The 19,873-nt window shown below is 36.6% G+C and overlaps 1 protein-coding gene across 2 annotated transcripts in view; it reads left to right on the forward strand.

Annotated features, from left to right (window-relative positions):
* ATAD2 (ATPase family AAA domain containing 2) overlaps positions 1-19,576 on the forward strand; it is a 51,706-nt gene extending 32,130 nt beyond the window's left edge. For both annotated transcript variants that reach the window (XM_049853920.1, XM_049853919.1), the window contains exons 14-28: positions 1,628-1,787; positions 2,530-2,620; positions 3,440-3,754; positions 4,105-4,237; positions 4,598-4,784; positions 5,625-5,810; positions 7,374-7,509; positions 8,356-8,552; positions 9,146-9,305; positions 11,479-11,601; positions 11,732-11,875; positions 12,592-12,987; positions 14,967-15,100; positions 17,137-17,265; positions 18,327-19,576. In XM_049853920.1, the coding sequence (XP_049709877.1) occupies positions 1,628-1,787; positions 2,530-2,620; positions 3,440-3,754; positions 4,105-4,237; positions 4,598-4,784; positions 5,625-5,810; positions 7,374-7,509; positions 8,356-8,552; positions 9,146-9,305; positions 11,479-11,601; positions 11,732-11,875; positions 12,592-12,987; positions 14,967-15,100; positions 17,137-17,265; positions 18,327-18,371 (2,536 nt within the window). In that variant the 3' untranslated portion in view covers positions 18,372-19,576. The remainder of the gene's footprint in view (positions 1-1,627; positions 1,788-2,529; positions 2,621-3,439; positions 3,755-4,104; positions 4,238-4,597; positions 4,785-5,624; positions 5,811-7,373; positions 7,510-8,355; positions 8,553-9,145; positions 9,306-11,478; positions 11,602-11,731; positions 11,876-12,591; positions 12,988-14,966; positions 15,101-17,136; positions 17,266-18,326) is intronic.
* Positions 19,577-19,873: the final 297 nt, after the last annotated feature.

The raw sequence follows: 19,873 nt of genomic DNA on the forward strand, positions 1-19,873 counted from the left end.
TTTGCTTATTTTTTTGAAGAAATAATGGAAGAATAAAATACAAATATATATGTTGTTTGTGTGTGTGGAAAGAAAGAGAAAATGAGCTAGAGACCTATAGGGATGGGACAAATTGGGGAAAAAGGAACAAGGATGGAAGGTAGACCTCTGAACTTGCCTTGTTTTATAGCTTTGACTTAGGGACCATATAAACATTTTACATTATCTTAAAAATTTAATAAAGAAATTGAAACAGGTGAACCTGCCTTTCCAGTGGGCAGCATAAACATACAGAAGAATTCCCTCAAGTAACTTTGAAAGGTAACCTTTTAACATATTTGGGGATATAGCTTAAGGACAAAAAAATCAACAGGTCTTAAACTGTATTCTGTATCTTACTGTTGGTAATTTTATAGAATAATGCAAATAAGTAATTATGTGATTGTCATTGGGAGACAAGATTTTCAGCCTAAGAGAAAAAGAATACAAATATAGAAGTTAAATTAAAACCCTAAAATCTTTATTTTGAATTGGAAGTATCAATGATAGATTTATTTTAAAAAAAAAGAATTACTAGCTCCAGACACTAAAAAGGCTGACAGAGCGGTGACAGTCCAGTGGCAACTAGCACTAGTGCCCAGAATGGGAAGCAGTCAAAGACAACTGAGGTCGTATGAGTGACATAGGAGCCAATCTTGAAGGGGCTCCTGTTGTCCAAAGATGGGACAATTTGAGCATCAGAAATAATGGTGACCACAACCGATTGAAATGCATCAAATACATAAAAAATATATCCATTCGTAATGACAATTTCTGAAAAAGTCTAACTGGTCACCTAAGAGGTTGCCGAGTCACTGACTTATTACTCTGGATTTTGAAAAATAAAAGGAAAGAGCCTGTCATTTTCTCTTCCTGTCCTATACAGACTGTGATTCAGGGTAACCCACGAGTTGATAAAGTTGTTTTAAGTCTTTATTCCTTAGAAATATGTATGTGAAGTATTTACATTAATATTTGTGGATGAAGTGGTATGTGTGAGGTTTGCTTTTTTAAAAAAGCTGTTGGGTAGAGACATAAAAAAAGAATACTGAGAATTGTTGAAGCTGGGCGGCAAAGACAAGGTGATCATTTTTACTATTGTCTCTCCATAATAAAGAATTAGGATGTAATCAAAGTCCTGTTATATGTGTGTTGTGCATGTGCGTATATATATATATATATATATATATATATACATATATATTTTTTTTTTTAGTTCTTTGTTTCATAATGTATACCTAATGGAACACTTTATAGTTTTGAGATACTTTTTGTCCTCCCTGGTACCACTAGTATTTTTTTACAAGTATTTTCTTGATGTTACATGCTTGTTTGGGAAGTCTCAAGTTCCTTTGTATATTTATGCTTTATGTAGTGGCTTCCAGGGTCCGTTTGTGACACTCTAGGGACCATCTACATTTTCCATTGTTTTCAGTATCTAAATGCCATTTAGTATGTTATTTTACAGAGCTTTTAATCCATTGAAAGTAATGAGATGTCCTGAGAAAATTTTTTGATAAAATAAATCTTACTGAAAGAAGAAATACTACTGGATAATTTATTCATGGTCCATAGAATTAATCTCTTTTCTCTTGTTTTTTTAATTTAGTTCTATTGTTTCCACCCTGCTAGCTCTTATGGATGGATTGGACAGCAGAGGAGAAATTGTGGTCATTGGTGCTACCAACAGACTCGATTCTATAGATCCTGCTTTACGAAGGCCTGGTCGCTTTGACAGAGAGTTTCTTTTTAGCCTACCTGATAAAGAGGTAAGAATTTAAGTTTTGTCAAATTTTGAAAAAAATATATTGCCTTTTAGTATTAACAAGTCTTGCTATGGTGAAAGTTTGAAGATTACGAATTTTGTGTCACAATCTTATAAAGTGATATTAAAAATTAACTCAAATGGGTATATATTTTTAATTTTTTCTTTAAAAATATAGTAATGCCTCCCTAAAAGTTTTACTTAAATTCTTTAAATTGGAGCACAGCCTTTAGGATACTGTCAATCATAAATTTTTATTTTGCTCAGAACATGTTGCATAACAAGCAACCAATCCTTAGCCAATTTGTTGGCTTTGGGTTTTTTGTGGACATCACTGTATAATCCTACCCAGTTGTTTCAAAGCCACGTAATCTTTTGGGAACCAAGCGAGCAAATATGGAGAGAGCTGTCACTGCTCTGAAAAACAGCTCTTAATATGCACCAGAATAACAGTAGTTCAGAGGTTAATTTCTCTCATAAATGTTTATGATGAGTGGATTTCAGCACTATAAATACAAATCTGTTTAACAGTGAAACTAAATTTCTTAAACTATCACTGATAGATGTTTTCTCATTTTCACTGTATTTCATCTTTAAATATTTCTGCTTTTATTAAGTATTAATTTCTTTAGAGAATAGTAGACTACAATTTCAGACAATCAAAAGTAGCTTAAGTTGTAGTTATTCTAATTTGAATAGCACTTTATTTTTATAGATGTAAAACTTCAAATTGTTTTCATTTGTAGGCTCGAAAAGAAATTCTAAAAATTCATACAAGAGATTGGAATCCTAAACCACTGGACATGTTTCTAGAAGAGCTAGCAGAAAACTGTGTTGGTAAACATTGTTTTAAGCAGTTAAAAAGAATATTACATTCATTTCAAATGTAACAAATGGTATAAATTGTAGTCTTGCAAGGTTATGTTTAAAGAAATACAAGATCATATTTGTTTCTCAGTTCTCTTATTTGTGGCATGCTTTTTTCTGGATATTGAATAGATACATTTGACAAATCGGCCATCAGGGAATGTTGAGAGCAATTAAGTGCACAATAATAATACTAGTTCTTTTTTTTGCTGACCATTTACATGTTTCTAGTCATCTGGCACAGTGGTTAGGAGCTTGGCTGCTAACCAAAAGGTCGGCATTTTGAATCCACCAGCCACTCCTCGGAAACCATGTGGAGCAGTTCTACTCTGTCCTATGGAGTCACTGTGATTTGGAATCTACCCGACGGCAATGGGTGCTTTTTTTTTGGTTAGTCATCCTGTTAAGGATTCTATATCCGTTATTTAATTCTCACATCACTCCCGTGAAGTAGGTGCCCTTATGCCCACGTTACAGATGAATAAATGGGCTGGGAGAACATCCATGGTTTTCCAGAGATCACATACCTAGTAAATGATGAACCGAAATTTGAACCTTGTCTGTCTGATACTTCAACTCTTGCTCTTGGCTCCTATGCCATACTTAGCACGTGCATCTTTCACTCACAAAAATGGATTGATTTATTGGTAATTATTACTGCCGTGTGAGGTCACTGGGTAAATGAGGAGTTTTGGTTTATTACTCTTAAATATTTTACTAGTATAGTAGATTTTTAGTCTTCCTTTAACCATGGTCATGCTAATAGATTTTTTTGCTTGCTTTGAATAGGATACTGTGGTGCAGATATTAAGTCGATATGTGCTGAAGCAGCTTTATGTGCTCTCCGTCGACGCTACCCACAGATCTACACCACTAGTGAGAAACTACAGTTGAATCTCTCTTCGATTAATATCTCAGCTAAGGATTTTGAGGTAGCTATGCAGAAGATGATCCCAGCCTCCCAAAGAGCTGTAACATCACCTGGGCAGGCACTGTCCACCATTGTGAAACCACTCCTGCAAAGCACCGTTCATAAGATCTTGGAAGCCCTGCAGAGAGTCTTTCCACATGCAGAAATTGGAACACATAAAGCATTAGACTCGGGTAAACACTTAAATGATCATTTAAAGTTAGTTTTCATGATCCGCAAATACAAATGCTTATACGTCCCTGAAACGTTCCTTTGTAAAAGACTCCCTTGAAGGGAATTTAGTTGTATTTTACTTGGAATTTTTAAAGAAGGTTTACTTTGCATGGATTATCCTTAACTTAAATCTGTTTTAGGTTTGCAGTGCATTTTTATATTTACTTGTTATTCAGATCTACACAAATACTTTTGGTTCTTGAAAAAAATTTTGTTGAAGTACTTTGATTTGCTAACTGAAATATTAACGTAAAGATTTACTTTGCAATCCAGAAAGATTACTGATGAACAGTTTTGGTTTGTTTTATAGATATTTCTTACCCTCTGCTAGAAAGTGACTTGGTATATAGTGATGATGATGTCCCATCGGTATATGAAAATGGACTTTCTCAGAAATCGTTTCATAAGACAAAAGAAAATTTTAATTTTCTTCATTTGAATAGGTACATTTTCCTGGTTTATTTATTTATTTTTTTTGGTGGTGGGTGTATAGACTCCATAAAACTAGATGAGATTGTGGTTGAAAAGATAAAAGATGACAACCAAACTGTTTTTGTTAAGTTAAAATATAAGGATTTTTTTGTTTGTGTTTACACTTGTTACTATAGTAGAAATTACTGCATAAAGCATTCCTTAAAACCTGGATGTTAGTTGTTTCCAGTAACCACATGAGCCATGTTGTTAAGACTGGTCAACCATGTAGGCAAGCCATGGACTTACCAAAGTTCATAACTGATGATTTGGGAAGGAGGGGGATTAAAACATTTTTTTCTAAAACATAGCATATTAATTATTTCTTTCAGAAATGCCTGTCACCAGCCTATGTCTTTTCGTCCGAGGATATTGATAGTAGGAGAGCCAGGATTTGGGCAGGGCTCTCACTTGGCACCAGCTGTCATCCACGCTTTAGAAAAATTTACAGTGTATACATTAGACATTCCTGTTCTTTTTGGAGTCAGTGCTACATCTCCTGAAGAAACATGTGCCCAGGTAATTCATTATTGCCCAGACAAATAAGCTGTTTGGAAGATAAAGCAGTCATCCAGAGATAAAATCTAGAACTACCTAATTTTTGTATTTTTTCCCCCTGATTCTAACCTTGGGTTTATGAAATAGAATTATACGTAATTGTTTAGCCATTGAAGAGAATGGGTTCAAATCCTAGTTCTACCACTTACTATCTGGGTGACCTTGGGGAAGTGATTAGATCTCTGGTTCATTTTCCCCATTTTCAAGATGGGTATGATAATAGTGCTGTTGGGAGGGCTAAATGAGGAAAGCAGAACAGGGACTACTACTTGGTAAGTACTCATACTTCTGTTTTCGCTGCTTTTATATTTAGTGTTTTAATATAAAGGTATTTTATACCTGTATTTTTGTGTTTGACCATATTTACCACAACAGAAAAGTCTTCTAGATTTCTTGAGCTGTTTTCTAATTACCTAGTAAAAAGCAAGTCGCTGTCAAGTCAACTCCAACTCCTGGTGCCCCTGTGTGTGTCACAGTAGAACTGTGCTCCACAGGGTTTTCAGTGGCCGATTGTCCGCTTCTGGGTGGACTCAAACCTTCAACCTTTTTGTTTGCAGTCAGGCATGTTAACCGTTTGCACTAGTCAGGGACTCCGTTTACTAGTTACTTGAAGCAATATGTTTTCCTAAAAATGAATCTTTTACAAAATATCTTTAAGAGAAAGGATTGTGAGGTTTCATAGGAAGCTCTTTAGAAATTTGAGAGTTTTATATGATAATGTTGGGAAGTGACACATTGTCCCAGACTCATAGGTCTAGCATTGCCAGTGTGCCAACTGAATGTGATTTTTTCCTCTATCAGATGATTCGTGAAGCTAAGAGAACAGCACCGAGTATAGTGTATGTCCCACATGTTCACTTGTGGTGGGAAATCGTTGGACCAACAGTCAGAGCCACGTTTACCACATTGTTACAGAATATTCCTTCATTTGCTCCAGTTTTACTACTTGCAACTTCAGACAAACCCCATTCTGCTCTACCAGAAGAGGTAATTTATGGTGAAAAAAATCATTATACTTTAAAAAGAGAGTTATTAATATGAAAGTAACAGAAAACTCATTGTAAAAATTTGAGTGCTACCGAAGTGAATCAAATAATAAGAAAAGGATTTCTCCACTCATCAAAGAAAACCAGATATATGGTTGTTGGGTGGGGCAGCGTGTGTGTGTACAGTAAGCCTACAGTACAGTTTTCTCTTACAGTAATGGGATCATATGATGAATACTATTCTGCAGTTTGCTTTATTCACCTACCGATATACCTTATGTATCTGTCAGTGCATAAATACCATTCCCTTTAAGAGCTGCCTGACTTTTTCTGTTGTGTGTACCGTAATTTATTTATCCAGATCCTTGTCGGCAGATATTTGGGCTGTTCTCCAGTTTTATCTATTGGATTGCTGCAGTGAGCATCCTTGTATTGTAATTTATATGAGCATTACTGTGTGAATTTTTCTAGCATCAATTCCCAGAAGTGGAATAACTGTAGCTGAGTCAAAGAGTGTGTGAGTTTAAGATTTTTGGTAGTACTGGATTGCTCTTCTTCAAATTTGTGCCAGTGTAGACAACTACCAATGAAAAACAAAAGTTTGTGTTTCTTCTACCTGGAACACTCTTCTAGATATTTGAATGTCACTTTAAAGAGGTCTTCCCTGATCAGAGTTTCTAAATTATAACAATAGTCCCTCCCATCATTGTTTTCCCTTACCTCACTTTATTTTTATTGCTACCTGCCATTGGAAACCCTGGTGGCGTAGTGGTTAAGTGCTACAGCTGCTGACCAAGAGGTCAGCACTTTGAATCTGCCAGGCACTCCTTGGAAACTATGGGGCAGTTCTACTCTGTCCTGTAGGGTCGCTATGAGTCGGAATCAACTCGACGGCAGTGGGTTTGGTTTTGGTTTGGGTGCCTGCCATTAAGTGCTGATTTCTTTGTATCCCCTACCAGAGTATTAAGTAAATGAAGTCAAGGCCTTTTTTCCTCACCTCTGTAGCCCCAGAGCCTATATAATATGGACATTGCAAGTTTCTGTGTTGTTTTTTTTTTAATGAGTGTTTTTCCATACCTTTGATAAAATTGGTTTGCAATTTTTAGAACATTATTTAGTAGGAAGATAAGTTCAAATATTTTATTAAAGAAATATTCATTGAGTGCTTACCCTGTACCAGGCGTGGTTGTAGTTACTGGGAGTACATCAGTGAACAGTAAAAAAAGGTAGCAGACAAAAATTTATATCTACCTAGAGTTTACATTTTAGTTGAGGGGGGAGACAGACTAAAAAATAAGTGAACAAAATATATAATATTAAACAAGTATTATGGAGAAAAACTTATAGCTAGGGAGTGTCAAAAGAGTAGGTATGATCACACTATTAAATAGGCTAGGGGAAGCCTCAATAAGAAGATGGCATTTGAGCAAAGCCCTGCATAGGGTAAGGTAGTGAGCCATTTGAGTGCCTGAGAGGCCGAGGTTCCTGGCAGGTATAATAACCTCCAGTTACACACGTGGTTGGGGTCTGTGTTTGACGCATTTCTTTCTTTTTTTTTTTTAAGGTGCAAGAGTTATTTATCCATAGTTATGGAGAAATTTTTAATGTCCAATTACCTGGTGAAGAAGAACGAACAAAATTTTTTGAAGACTTAATTCTAAAACAAGCTGCTAAGCCTCCTATATCAAAGAAGAAAGCAGGTTAGTTGCTATATCAAGGTTAACATATAATAGTTATGAGAGACTGGGAATAAAATCTCAGTTGAATGGCATTTTGCCATCTGTCTAACACCCACCCCCACCTTTTTACAAAGAAATCTTTTAACTATATACAACATAATTTCTGTCCTTTTCACAGTTTCATTCATCCTTGCTTTCTGTCATTAATGTTGCTGTTCCCATTTCTAAGGAACTAAGCATCCTTCTGGTATAACTCAGATGTTTCTTTATGGTGAAAGCTTCCTTAATGTATCTAGGCAAAATTAATTGTTCCTACCTTTATGGATCCGTTGTACTTTCTTCATACTACTGATGCGGTGTTATGGCGATGTTATAATTGTGTTTCTTTCTCCCTTAATAGATTGACAGCTTATTTGCTAGCATTGTCACATGCTTCTTTTTATCCTGAGTACTCAGTGCGTATCTGTTTATGCAAAATTAAACTTTTGTGATATGTGTGACTTACCACAGGTTCTCATTAATTCAAAAATTAACTAGTAATGAAGACATTTTTAATAGTTTGAACATTCTTGTCCTGTAAATAATGCTTTTTCGTAGTCTTAATAGGCTCTTAGGTAATCTTGAAATGGAACAGAGGTAATGACTTTTAGAAAGTAGCATTCCAAGTTACAAGTTACCAGTCATTTCTGGAGGGGATATGGGGGTAGGTGTTATGGTAGCACTTGATATTTGAAATCCTTGGGTTTCTGGCAGATGTAAGGAGGATAATCCTTCAAAACCTGGCCACCATTTGCACTGAATCACTTTGTCACCCCGATGCTATAGAGGAGCATTAATTAATATCTTCTATTTTTTATTCATGTGAAGTTTTACAGGCCTTGGAGGTACTCCCAGTAGCACCACCACCTGAACCAAGGCCACTGACAGTAGAAGAATTGAAACGGCTAGAAGAACAAGAAGAAGATACATTTAGAGAACTGAGGATTTTCTTAAGAAATGTTACACATAGGCTTGCTATTGACAAGCGATTCCGAGTATTTACAAAGCCTGTTGACCCTGATGAGGTATTAATTTAATCTTTGCATTAAATGTGTTCTGAGCAATAATGGTTCAAAGTCAGAGAAGATTTGAATAGCTTATGTCATTCCCTGTCTACACTCTGAGCTTTTCTCTGTACGGAGACATATACCAAGTAGTAGCCTAATCATGTAGAGAATTCACGAGCTATGTAACACACATTTTCCTTTCCTGCAGAGAATACACAATTAACTTTGTCTGGCTAACCCAAACTCTCTAGAAGCAATTTGAGACTGTCTTAATGCCACATGACGTTACTGTGACCTGTTGGAGTGAGCTGGAATATTTGAAGAAGACTTAATGAAAGAGCCAGGACTTAAGCTGACATTGAAGGATGGGTGGCATTTGGATGAGGAAAGAGGTATAGGATATTACTGGGGATAGAGATAGCTGCCCAAGAATAGGAATAAACACAAAACAAAACTACCCTTAAGTTGAGTCAGAGTGTCATATGAATATGTTATCATTGCTTCTACGTATCTATGCGTTTTCCCCTATGTTGCCTGGCACAAAAACTTCACGGAAATGTGCCTTATGTTCAGAGTTAACTTAATCATTTAATCATTTCCTTGAATTTTAGGTTCCTGATTATGTCACTGTAATAAAGCAGCCAATGGACCTTTCCTCTGTAATCAGTAAAATTGATCTACACAAGTATCTGACTGTGAAAGACTATCTGAGCGATATTGATCTAATCTGTAGTAATGCTCTAGAATACAATCCAGACCGAGATCCTGGAGGTGAGCACTAGTGGGGGTTTCTCAGGGGGTGGCATCAGAGCAGCTAAATCCTCACAATAACCTTACCCCTATTTTACAGATGAAGAAACTGAAGTTTAGAGAACTTAAAACATTTCTCCAGGAAGTGGCAGAGGCAAAATTTGAATACAAGATTCTCTCACACCACAATCCCTGTGCTTATTAACAACTACATGGTATACCTTCTAATGAGACACAGCGTTGTATAACAACTTAGCTTGTTTCCTTTGTGCCTCAGTGCCCTTTCTCAAAACAGGAAAATAAGCACTCAGTACTAAAATAGATTTATGTTTTCTTAGTTTAAGACCATTTCATCTTTTATTACAAAAATAATACTTGCTAATAGAAATATATTTTTAAAAATAAAATTTCCCATATCCATTCTCAAAAGGTATAGATACTGTTAAGTTTTGAGATATCTTTTCAGACCTTTTTCTTTTAATTTTACATTTTTTTTTATTGTGCTTTAAGTGAAAGTTTACAGTTGAAGTCAGTTTCTCATACAAAAACTTACACACATTGTTATGTGACCCTTGTTGCTCTCCCTATAAAGTGACAGCACACTCCTTCTCTCCACCCTGTATTTCCCCTGTCCATTCAGCCAGCTTCTGTCCCCACCTGCCTTCTCATTTTGCCTCTAGGCAGGGCCTGCCCACATAGTCTCATGACTCTACTTGAGCTAAGAAGCACACTCCTCACCAGTATCATTTTCTGTCTTCTTGAGCTAAGAAGCACACTCCTCACCAGTATCATTTTCTGTCTCATAGTCCAGTCAGACCTTTTTCTATGCATATACCCTCTTCACCTTCACCTATATCTTCTATTAATAAAAATTTATAAGGGATATTTTTAATGGTGTATTTGTCCTGCAACTTGTTCATTTCCAAGATGTGTTTTTCTTACTCGGGTGTTACTTTTTCCTAGCTTCCTCTTGTTTTACAGATGCGGGTCCTTAATTCTCTCAGTAGATAAAAATATTTTTTTAGTAGTTCTAGTTCTTCTCAAGTACATTGAGGAGAAGCTAGTAAGAGCTTCTTCAGCAGTCACTGCTGTTCCCCACCCAGGTCCTCTATCCTACGTTCTCTAGGCATTGTCGGTAGTTCCCAGCCCTGGAGATAGGCAGTGGGAAAGCAAGGCGGGAGCATCTCTTCAATGCAGAAATTGTAGAAAGAAGGAAGCAAGGAAGCGGTTACCCTGGAGGCAGAGGGCTTTGTTGTAGTCATGTCACTGCCACTGCTTCTCTTACTGTCTCTTGTGGCAATCTAAAACTAGACCAGTGGTGTTCACACTTTAGTGGGCATCAAAACCACCTAAAGGACTTGGTAAAATACAGATTGTTGGGCCCCATCTCCAGGGTTTCTGATTCTGTAGATCTAGGATGGGGCCTGAGAATTCACATGTCTAAAAAGCTCCCAGGTGATGCTGCTGGTCCAGGGACTATACTTTGAGAACTACTGCTTTAGACTTGGCCTTGCCCCTTTCTTCAAGCCCAAATGCCATCTTAGACCCCCCTACAATATCCCTTCTGAGAGCTCTATCTGTCGCTATAACCTGGGAATGAATATTGCAGCCTCCTGTCCTGTGAAGGGGCCCGATCCTGCAGTTCAAGCAATCTTGCATTCACTTATCGCCTGTCTTCTGCCTGGAAGCATATTCTAGTTGTCAGGGCCTAGACTCTGAGCGTAGGATTTTTTCCCCAGTGTTTCCTGTATAGGGTTACTGTTGCACTGTGTCTGTTTAGCTTCTCTGTCAATGCAGTAACATATCTCTTCCAGAAATGCATTTACATTTCTGGTTCACTAATGACACTGATGGCCTTCCCTGTTGTCATTTTTGGTGTTTAGTCTTGCTCCTGATTGATTCCTATACATTTTTTTTTTTTTTTTTTGGCGGGCGGAGGTGGATATTTCAAAGGGATCTGGATAGGGCAGAGCAATAAAATTGTTTGGGTTTAGCCTGCCATATTACTCAGATGTCCAGAACATTAAATTAAGATCAAAAACAAAATAACCCAATTCTGTAACTTTCACTATTCATGGTTTAAGAATGAAAAGGAATCGTAATACCTGCATTCCTAGCCCAACGTTTTCAGTTTATATTCGGTAAACTCTTAGGAGTGGAATATTAAGTATTGTATTTTTTACTCATTTTTCAGATCGTCTTATTAGGCATAGAGCCTGTGCTTTAAGAGATACTGCCTATGCAATAATTAAAGAAGAACTTGATGAAGACTTTGAACGGCTTTGTGAAGAAATTCAGGAATCTAGAAAGAAGAGAGGTAGGAAAATGATTTGGCATCAAACAAAGATGTTCCAGATATAGTGTACTGAATCCTTTTAACTAATCAATTTAATGGAATTTTGAAATCTGGAAATCCTCTTTGACATCACATATATCTTACTTAAAAGGTTGTAGCTCTTCCAAATATGCCCCGTCTTACTACCATGTGATGCCAAAGCCAAACTCCACTCCCACTGGTGAGAGGAAATCAGACCCAGAGCAGAACGAAAAGCTAAAGGTGTCCGGCCCGCCTGTGTCTTGCAGCACACCTGGTAAGCGTGTGTGAAGCTGTAACCTTTGTTCTCTTCTGCTGACGTTCACTTTCCCCCTCAGTTTCCTTTGTTTATATTAATGGTCTGGATTATGTTGGTTTTTCTAATAGTAAGCCAACTTTTCATTCTTGAAATGAAGTTTCTAATGGTTTCTCTCCCCTAAGTTTTACCCCTTGTCCCCAGGACTACTATTGCAGTATGGTTATCTGCCTCTAGCCTAGGCAGCATATTTAATAACCTCTTTGTACCTTAGTTTCCTTGTCTGTAAAATGGTGATGACTATGGTAGCAAACTTCATTGGGTTAAAGTGAAATGTAAGTGAGTTAGTACATATAAATGGCTCAGAAGAGGTCCTGGTATATGCTAAACACTCGGTAAGTGTAGGCTATTATTAGTCTTGCCCTTCTCCCAGCTCATTCCTCATACTGCTGCCAAAGTAATCTTTTTAAAATATGCATCAGACATTTCACATTATTGCCTTCCTTAAAATTACTTCAGATAAAATCATTGTATGACCTGGGCCTTGCCCATTTATCTTACTTCTTCTCACAGTATCTGACTTTTGTTTCTCTGTTCCAGCCATACACAACTACTCTGGCTACTCAAACCCTCTACTTCTTTCTTAGTGCCCACACCCTCCTCCCTTATTTAGACTTTAGAAAATTGTTGAATGTTCTTTTGTTTATTTATTTATTTATTCTTTAAATTCTTTGAAGCTCAATTGAAGAGAAAAATTCGCAAAAAGTCTAAGTGGCACTCAGGTACCATAACGAAACGAAGGAAGATTTCACAAGCAAAAGATGATAGCCAAAATGCAGGGGATGACAAGATTGAGAGTGATACAGAGGAAAACCAAGATACAAGCGTAGACCCTAACGAGACTGGAAACACAGGAGATTCTTCAGTGGAAGAAAATGAGAAGCAGCAAAATGCCTCTGAAAGCAAGATGAAGTTGGGAAATACTAGCTCTAGTAATTGTAGTATTGAGAATGAACTGGAAGAATCTAGGAAGAGTATGACGTGTACAGAATTGAGAAAAGATAACACTGCTTGCAGTGGAGATACTTCTGGCTCTCAGATAATAGATAATTTGGATGAAAATGAAGCAAACGGTAAGTCTTACTCAATTAAAAAGTAACTTATTAATTTTAAAAGATTTCTCACTTGGAGTTCCTAAGTGACTAATTAGCGTCTCAATTTATTGCATTTCCCATGTCTTTCAGAGTGTAGGTATTAATTTACTTAGGGAAAAAAAGCATTATCTTAACAACTGTTGAGCTAGTAAACCACTGTTGTTAAAACCATAGACTTTGGCGTCAAACAAACCTGATTTTGAGCCTTTAGCCCTCCACTGAGTAGCTTCAGACCTTGAGCAAGTTACTTAACCTGTCAGTCTCAGTTTTCTCATCTGCAAAATTGGGGTAGATAGTTCCTGGGTGACGAGATACTTTGAGGAGTGAATAAAAGAATCCATCTAAACACTGCTGACGATGCCGCTTTAGAAAGCTGACGGGATACCCGCCTCAGTTCTGAGCAAGATAAGCAGTTTCCTGTGATTCTTGCTGAGAAGTAGAGCAGCTCTTACCCACCCCCAGCATTCCCCCATCTGTATTGTAGGTTACTGAGTCCAAGATTCTTTGTGCTTACTCAGTGATCCTACTCCAAATTTTTCATTTAGAATTGTTGTCTACCTTTGTCTTCTTGAACCTTTTTTTGGTTTTTTGAAAACCCAACATCATTTAGAGCCAAGTCAAACAAAGTAAAAAGGTAGGTAACAAAGTCAAAAATTAATTTTGGTCAAAAAACAAGTATTAACTGTAAGTTAAGGAGACTGGTTTCTTCAGTGGCTTATATGCCGATTCTGAAATGGTTTCCTTGACATGAGTTCCAGTGTGTTTAAGTAATCATAAGAAAAATTGGCTAGATTATTGCCTTTCTGGTATGGATATTTTAATTGTTAATCCTCTAGAAGTGTAATTTAGTATGTTTGTTTGGAGCCGAAGTTTGCTTTTATCCTTTTTTTTTTAAGGCATTAGGTAGTTGAGTGAGTACTTGCTTAGATGTCAAGAGATCTGGGCTCTTGTTTTGGCTCTAGTAATAATTAGGTATGTGACATTAAAAAAAAAGTATCCTCACCTCCCTTGGCTTCATTTTTCTCACCTGTGAGTGAGTAGATTATTCTAGATCAGTGATCAGGAAACTTTTTCTATAGAGGGCCAGAGGGTAAATATTTCAGACTCAGTGAGCCACATGGTCTCTGTTAAAACTACTCAACCTTGCCATGGAAGTAACCATTGACGGTATGTAAAATGGGCGACTGTGTTCCAAGAAAACTTCCGTTACAGCAGTGGGCCTGATTTGGCCCGTGGGTGGTAGTTTGCAACCTCTGTTCTAGATTACTGAGATTTCTTTCAGCTCATCAATTCTGTGAGCCTTGTGCCTAAATAGAAACCCAACCAAACCTACTGCTGTGGGGTCGGTTCCAACTCATAGCAATGCTACAGAACAGAGTAGAAGTGCCCCATAGGGCTTCCCAGGCTGTAAATCTTTATGGAAGCAGATCATCACACCTTTCTTCCATGGAGTGGCTGGTGAATTTGAACCACGAACCTTTTGGTTAGCCAAATGGTTAAACTGCCTAAATAGAAAACAGTCTAAATCTGTTGAGGATTCCCCTGAAATGCCCCATTTGAGAAATACTTCTCAGAATATCTTCAGTTTTTGAGTATTTGTAAGTAGCAGCGTCTTAATAGCAGAAAGAGTTAATAAACCAGAAATTGGAATTTGAGTCTTAGTAAATGCGCCCTGTCTTTTAATCTGCCTAATGTTTATCTTAATGAACCCCGATGGTGCGGTCAGCTGCTAACCAAAAGGTCAGCGGTTCAAACCCACCAGCCACGCCACAGGAGAAAGATGTGACAATCTGCTTCTGAAAAAATTACAGCTTTAGAAGCCCTATAGGGCAGTTCCGCTTTGTCCTATAGGGTCACTGTGAGTCAGGATGGACTTGACGGCAATGAGTTTTTTGGGTGTATTATTTATTTTCAGTGTTAAAATGTCTGTGGACCAAATAATTATTTTTTTGTTCTAGAAATGTGTGTTCTGCGAATGACTCGAGCTAGACGTTCCCAAGTAGAGCAACAGCAGCTCATCAGTGCTGAAAAGGCCTTGGCGATTCTTTCTCAGCCCACACCCTCGCTTGTTGTGGACCATGAGCGATTGAAAGTATGTATGTGGAAATCATAATGCCTTCAGTGTGCGGATTGGCAACCCTCAAACACTGGATTGTGGACTAGTGGCAGGGTGGCTGCACACGAATAAAACAGAAAGTATAAGCTTTTCTTCCTCCTAGCTTCCCTTTACTGCTTCTCCCCACCCCACTCCCCTGTCAAATACAAATCTAGATCTGAGGAGCTGTGGCGGGAACCAGAGGGGACACAGCTAAATGAGCCTGATATGCAGCCAGATTACTTTCTTTTATCCCCCCAACCCATTCAGTACCCCCCAGTTGGGCTTTCATCCTCACTATACTAAAGTAACATGAAGGACATCATCCGAGTAGCTAATAATATTTACTGCTGTTAACTGGCATGCTTTCTGCCTTATATGTAATATTTGGCATTATAAGGATAACTCTTTCCCTGCCATTTGTGTCCTTAAGCCATCCTTGTCTCTACCACTTCGTAAGCGCCTCAACGTTTTTCTGGTCTATTCTCTCGGAATAGACACCTTTGTAAGATGACTCCACATCTGGAAATCTCCATCCTGACACCCCTAAAAAAACAATCCTGTCTCCCCAAATAACAACTTGCATGTCTTGCGGTTGCCTGAACATATCTGAAATAAGACTGAGTGCCCACATTTTCCCCTCTAAAAGAAAAAAACTTGTCTCCAAATTCCAATTTATCTGTTTTACTTTGGCTGCATTCCAAGTCTAAGAACATTGAGACCTTTTTGATCTACATCATGCCAAAGAGTCAAAGTGAATTATTTGTCCAGATAAGTTTTAACATTCTTAAAGGGATGCTTGCTTTGTGTAAGCATCCCTTTAAGGTGAAGCGAGTAGCTCAGGAAAGTCATTCTCTTTTGAATGTAGCAGGGCTACTAAGAACTTGGTGTCTGTATGTATTAAAGACGGAGACGGCGATTTCCCTGAAGCAGTTTCTCTAAAAAACTTAAATTTCCCTGAAAAATATCTTTAAAAATCAGTATGAAACTCAAAAGGCCTTGTAAGTCTCGCCACCTTGATAATGGTATTCCTAATACCAAAGTAGGAACTTAGTATAGTACACCATGGTTCAATAGGATGTTGGTGGTGGAGAAGGAGTGTTGGCAATTACTGCTCTACTTAGTTTTTTTTTTTTTTTTTTTTAATTTTACCGCTTTGTTCTGCTCAGTGTACAGGTATATCATTTAAAGTCAATGATAAAGCCATTTATTGAGACTGTTTCAACTTGTAATTTTTCAAGTAGCATAGTCCATCAAAAGGGATACTGTGTAATAGTGTAGTGTATCAATAGACATGCAATAAATAATGACCTTTTATGAAAGAATAAGCTTGCAATAGAAAGACTGCCATAAAAACAGTGGTTGGTGGCGACTAATGTGCTGATAGCATTCATCATACCTGCGTAAGTCATTGGTGCCATGCGTTGTTTTTATGACTGTCACCTCTGACCATTATACGTGGTTTTCATTTAACTATAATGGTTTGTTTTCATTAACTGTGAGGTAATGATATATCCTGGTAGGGCCAGACTTGAGAAATCACAGAAATCCTGTGAGTCCACCGTCTTAGACGTGAGAAAAAACACTGAGCAGATGAAAAATCTTTTTTATGAGAAAAAGCCCTGAAGTGGTGAGGCAGTTCACCATTTATATAGGAGCTCTTTTTGTTTCACATTAATGGAAATATAATGTACTTATAGTGCTATGAAATGCCCTATAAAAATGTTGATTTTCTTCCTGTTAATATTATTTGAGATTATTTTAATCTGTCCAGAGAGGTTTATGGCTAGAATTAGCAAACTCCTCAGCGGTTGTTTTTAGAATGGGAGTTACCCAGGGCAGAAGCCAGTATTACAGGGTGATGGTAAAGTTATCTAACTTAACAGCTAAATGTCAGAACCGCTGCTGGGCCTCATCCAATGACTTGTCTGACCTCTCTCTGGCTCACAATCCCCCTCAGATCCTCACAATTCAAATACCTTGTCTAGGGGAGTTTCTCTCTAACATGTATAAACACTCATATTTTCTTTTAGAATCTTTTGAAGACTGTTGTTCAAAAAAGTCAAAAATACAATATATTTCAGTTGGAAAATTTGTATGCAGTAATCAGCCAGTGTATTTATCAGCATCGCAGGGACTATGACAAGACAATGCTTATTCAGGTACGGTTTTGATTTGTAACTTTTTTTAATGCTGTAATTGTCACATAACATATCACTGATTACGTAAAGTCCCTGAGGCTTTATTTAATCTATATGAAAAATTAACTGATTATAAGAACTTAACAAAAAAAAAATCAAACCCATTGCTGTTGAGCTGATTCCAGCTACCGTTTTTTATATGTGGGTTATGAATTAGTAGTAGTACGAATAAGTTCTGTATTTTTTTAAGCTACACTTCATTAATCCACGTCTTTAGTAAACAATGGAACTATAGTGTCAGCAGACCATGAAAAAGATGTTTTGTGTATGTGTGTATTAACAGTAAGGATATGTAGCTCCTTTAATAGACTTTTCAGATAGGGCTTCTACTTGTCTTTACTTAATATTGCAATATATATATTGCTATATAGTGGTCGCTGTGGTCTGGGATTTAGTGGACATTAAAGGCTAACTTTTCGAAATATATATTGGCTTGATGATAACTGGTACGTATGAAGTATAAAATATTAATATCTAATAAGTACACCAGTACCTTGACTATAACTTTTTGAATTTAATATAAGACAAACCAGGGCTTTGAATATGTTCATTCTGATTTGAACCCCTGCTGAGAAATTTGCATTTCTAACAAGTTCCCAGCAGAAGCTAATGATTCCACCCCTACATTTTAACAAGATCCTCAGGTTTAAAGAATCACCTGGGGATCTTGTTTAACTGTAGATTCTGATTCAGTATATCTGGGGTGGAATCATTGGTCTCAGCTGGGAACTTGCTAGAAATCCAAATTTCTCATCAGGAGTTCCAACCGGAATGGACCTGGTAGAAGCCCTGAGATGAACCTATCTCAGAATCATTTTCAACAGATTTAAATAATAAAGATCCATCAGGGATAGCAATTTACGTGACAGTCTTATAAATATTGAACTAGATTTTTTTCCTGCTAGTATGTACATGAATATTAATATCCTAAAGATAGTTTACTTAAAAAACAATAATGAATAATGTTTCTTTAGCTTTTTTACATTAAAACTTACTATTTTTCCTTCCTACCCTTTATCTAGAAAATGGAGCAAGAAGTAAAAAACTTCAGTTGTGCCAGACCATGACGTCTTCATGTTGTCTCATGTTCTCTCTGTTCATTTCCTATTTAATTCACTTTTGATGAAATCGTACATCTTTGAGGAAGAGATTAAAATAGTAAGATAAAAGTATTTAAACTGTCCTGGTATTTATGTACATGTGTAAGATAAATTGCAGAGATAACTGATAAATATTGGAAGTTTAAGCAAGGCATTGTAGTAATATCAGTGCTGTGGCAAGTCAGTAGCTGGAGTATGGCCATCTCTTAATAAAGTTGTTTTAGTAACTAATATTTTATGATAGAAAAAAAAATTTTTTTTTAAGAGTAATTTGTGCTGTTGATTTTTTTTGTTTCTTTTAAGCACTTTTAATTTTATCCTTCCTAAAAGTAGTTTATTGAATCAGACTAGAAGCTTACTTAACTGTTATCTTTGCCTTCTTTTCCATCATCTTTTGTTTTTGTTTTTTTAATGCCTTTCTCCCACATTCACTTAAGAGTCAGTGTTCAATTCATGATTTGTGGGAGGGCCCTTGAACAACTTCTGGCTACACCAAAATTCTGTACTGGAGCATCAAAATGAATCCTTTTTAGATAAACATTTTGTAATTCTAATTTGTGTTAATAAAGACTTTAAATATTTTTCTGTTTACTTTTATGACTATATCCATAACAAATGTATTAATAATAACTACCTTGTTAAACATCTTTTTAGTAGCACAAAGTTTTGATATTTGAGAACTGCTTACCTCCTTCTAAATTTGTATATAGGCTGTATCCTACAAATACCTTTTATATGCAATTGTATAAATATAAATATTATAAATTTTGTATTAATGATACCAAAAATACATTTCTTTTTTAAAGTAATAAAAGCATTCACCACTATGCTTCTTTTTAAAAAGACATTCTAATACTAGTTTCTAAAACAGCCTCTATTGGAAACCTTTTTCAAGAGGAATGGGGTTGATAATCTAAGTGAGACATTCTGGGACTCTTTAGAACAATTTTGAATCGAGCCACCTTTGTTCCTGATTTATCTGGATATTGTATTTAAAGTCTTCTAAAAGCCAATCACTTAGTATCAACTTTAGTAGATACTTCTTATGTAATGTAACACAATCATCATAAAGCATTGCCAGTCACTGAAAACACTTAAATGTGTGTGTATTTCTTGGTATAAATACTTCTATTGAAGTTTATTATAACTTATTCTTACAGATGCATCTGTTATAACTAGGATTTCATTTTGTATGTATACCTTGTATAATAAACTCTAAAGATGAAAATTCCATCTCAATTTTCTTTCTATTTAATATTTGAAAACATCCTAAAGATAATTCTGTGAGTACAAGAGTGCAAAATCTGTTCCTTCATATATTACCATGTGTAATTAAAGATGCTGACGTTGGGATGTTTATATGGTGCATAATCTTCAGCTGTAAAGACTATCTTTCTTCCTGACCTTTCAGGACACATTGTCTACAGATTCAGGAAATGCCATACCTATACACCTATGTAGACTTTCAA

Source organism: Elephas maximus, chromosome 15 (assembly GCF_024166365.1).
Source record: "Elephas maximus indicus isolate mEleMax1 chromosome 15, mEleMax1 primary haplotype, whole genome shotgun sequence".
In the NCBI taxonomy this organism is placed as follows: domain Eukaryota; kingdom Metazoa; phylum Chordata; class Mammalia; order Proboscidea; family Elephantidae; genus Elephas; species Elephas maximus.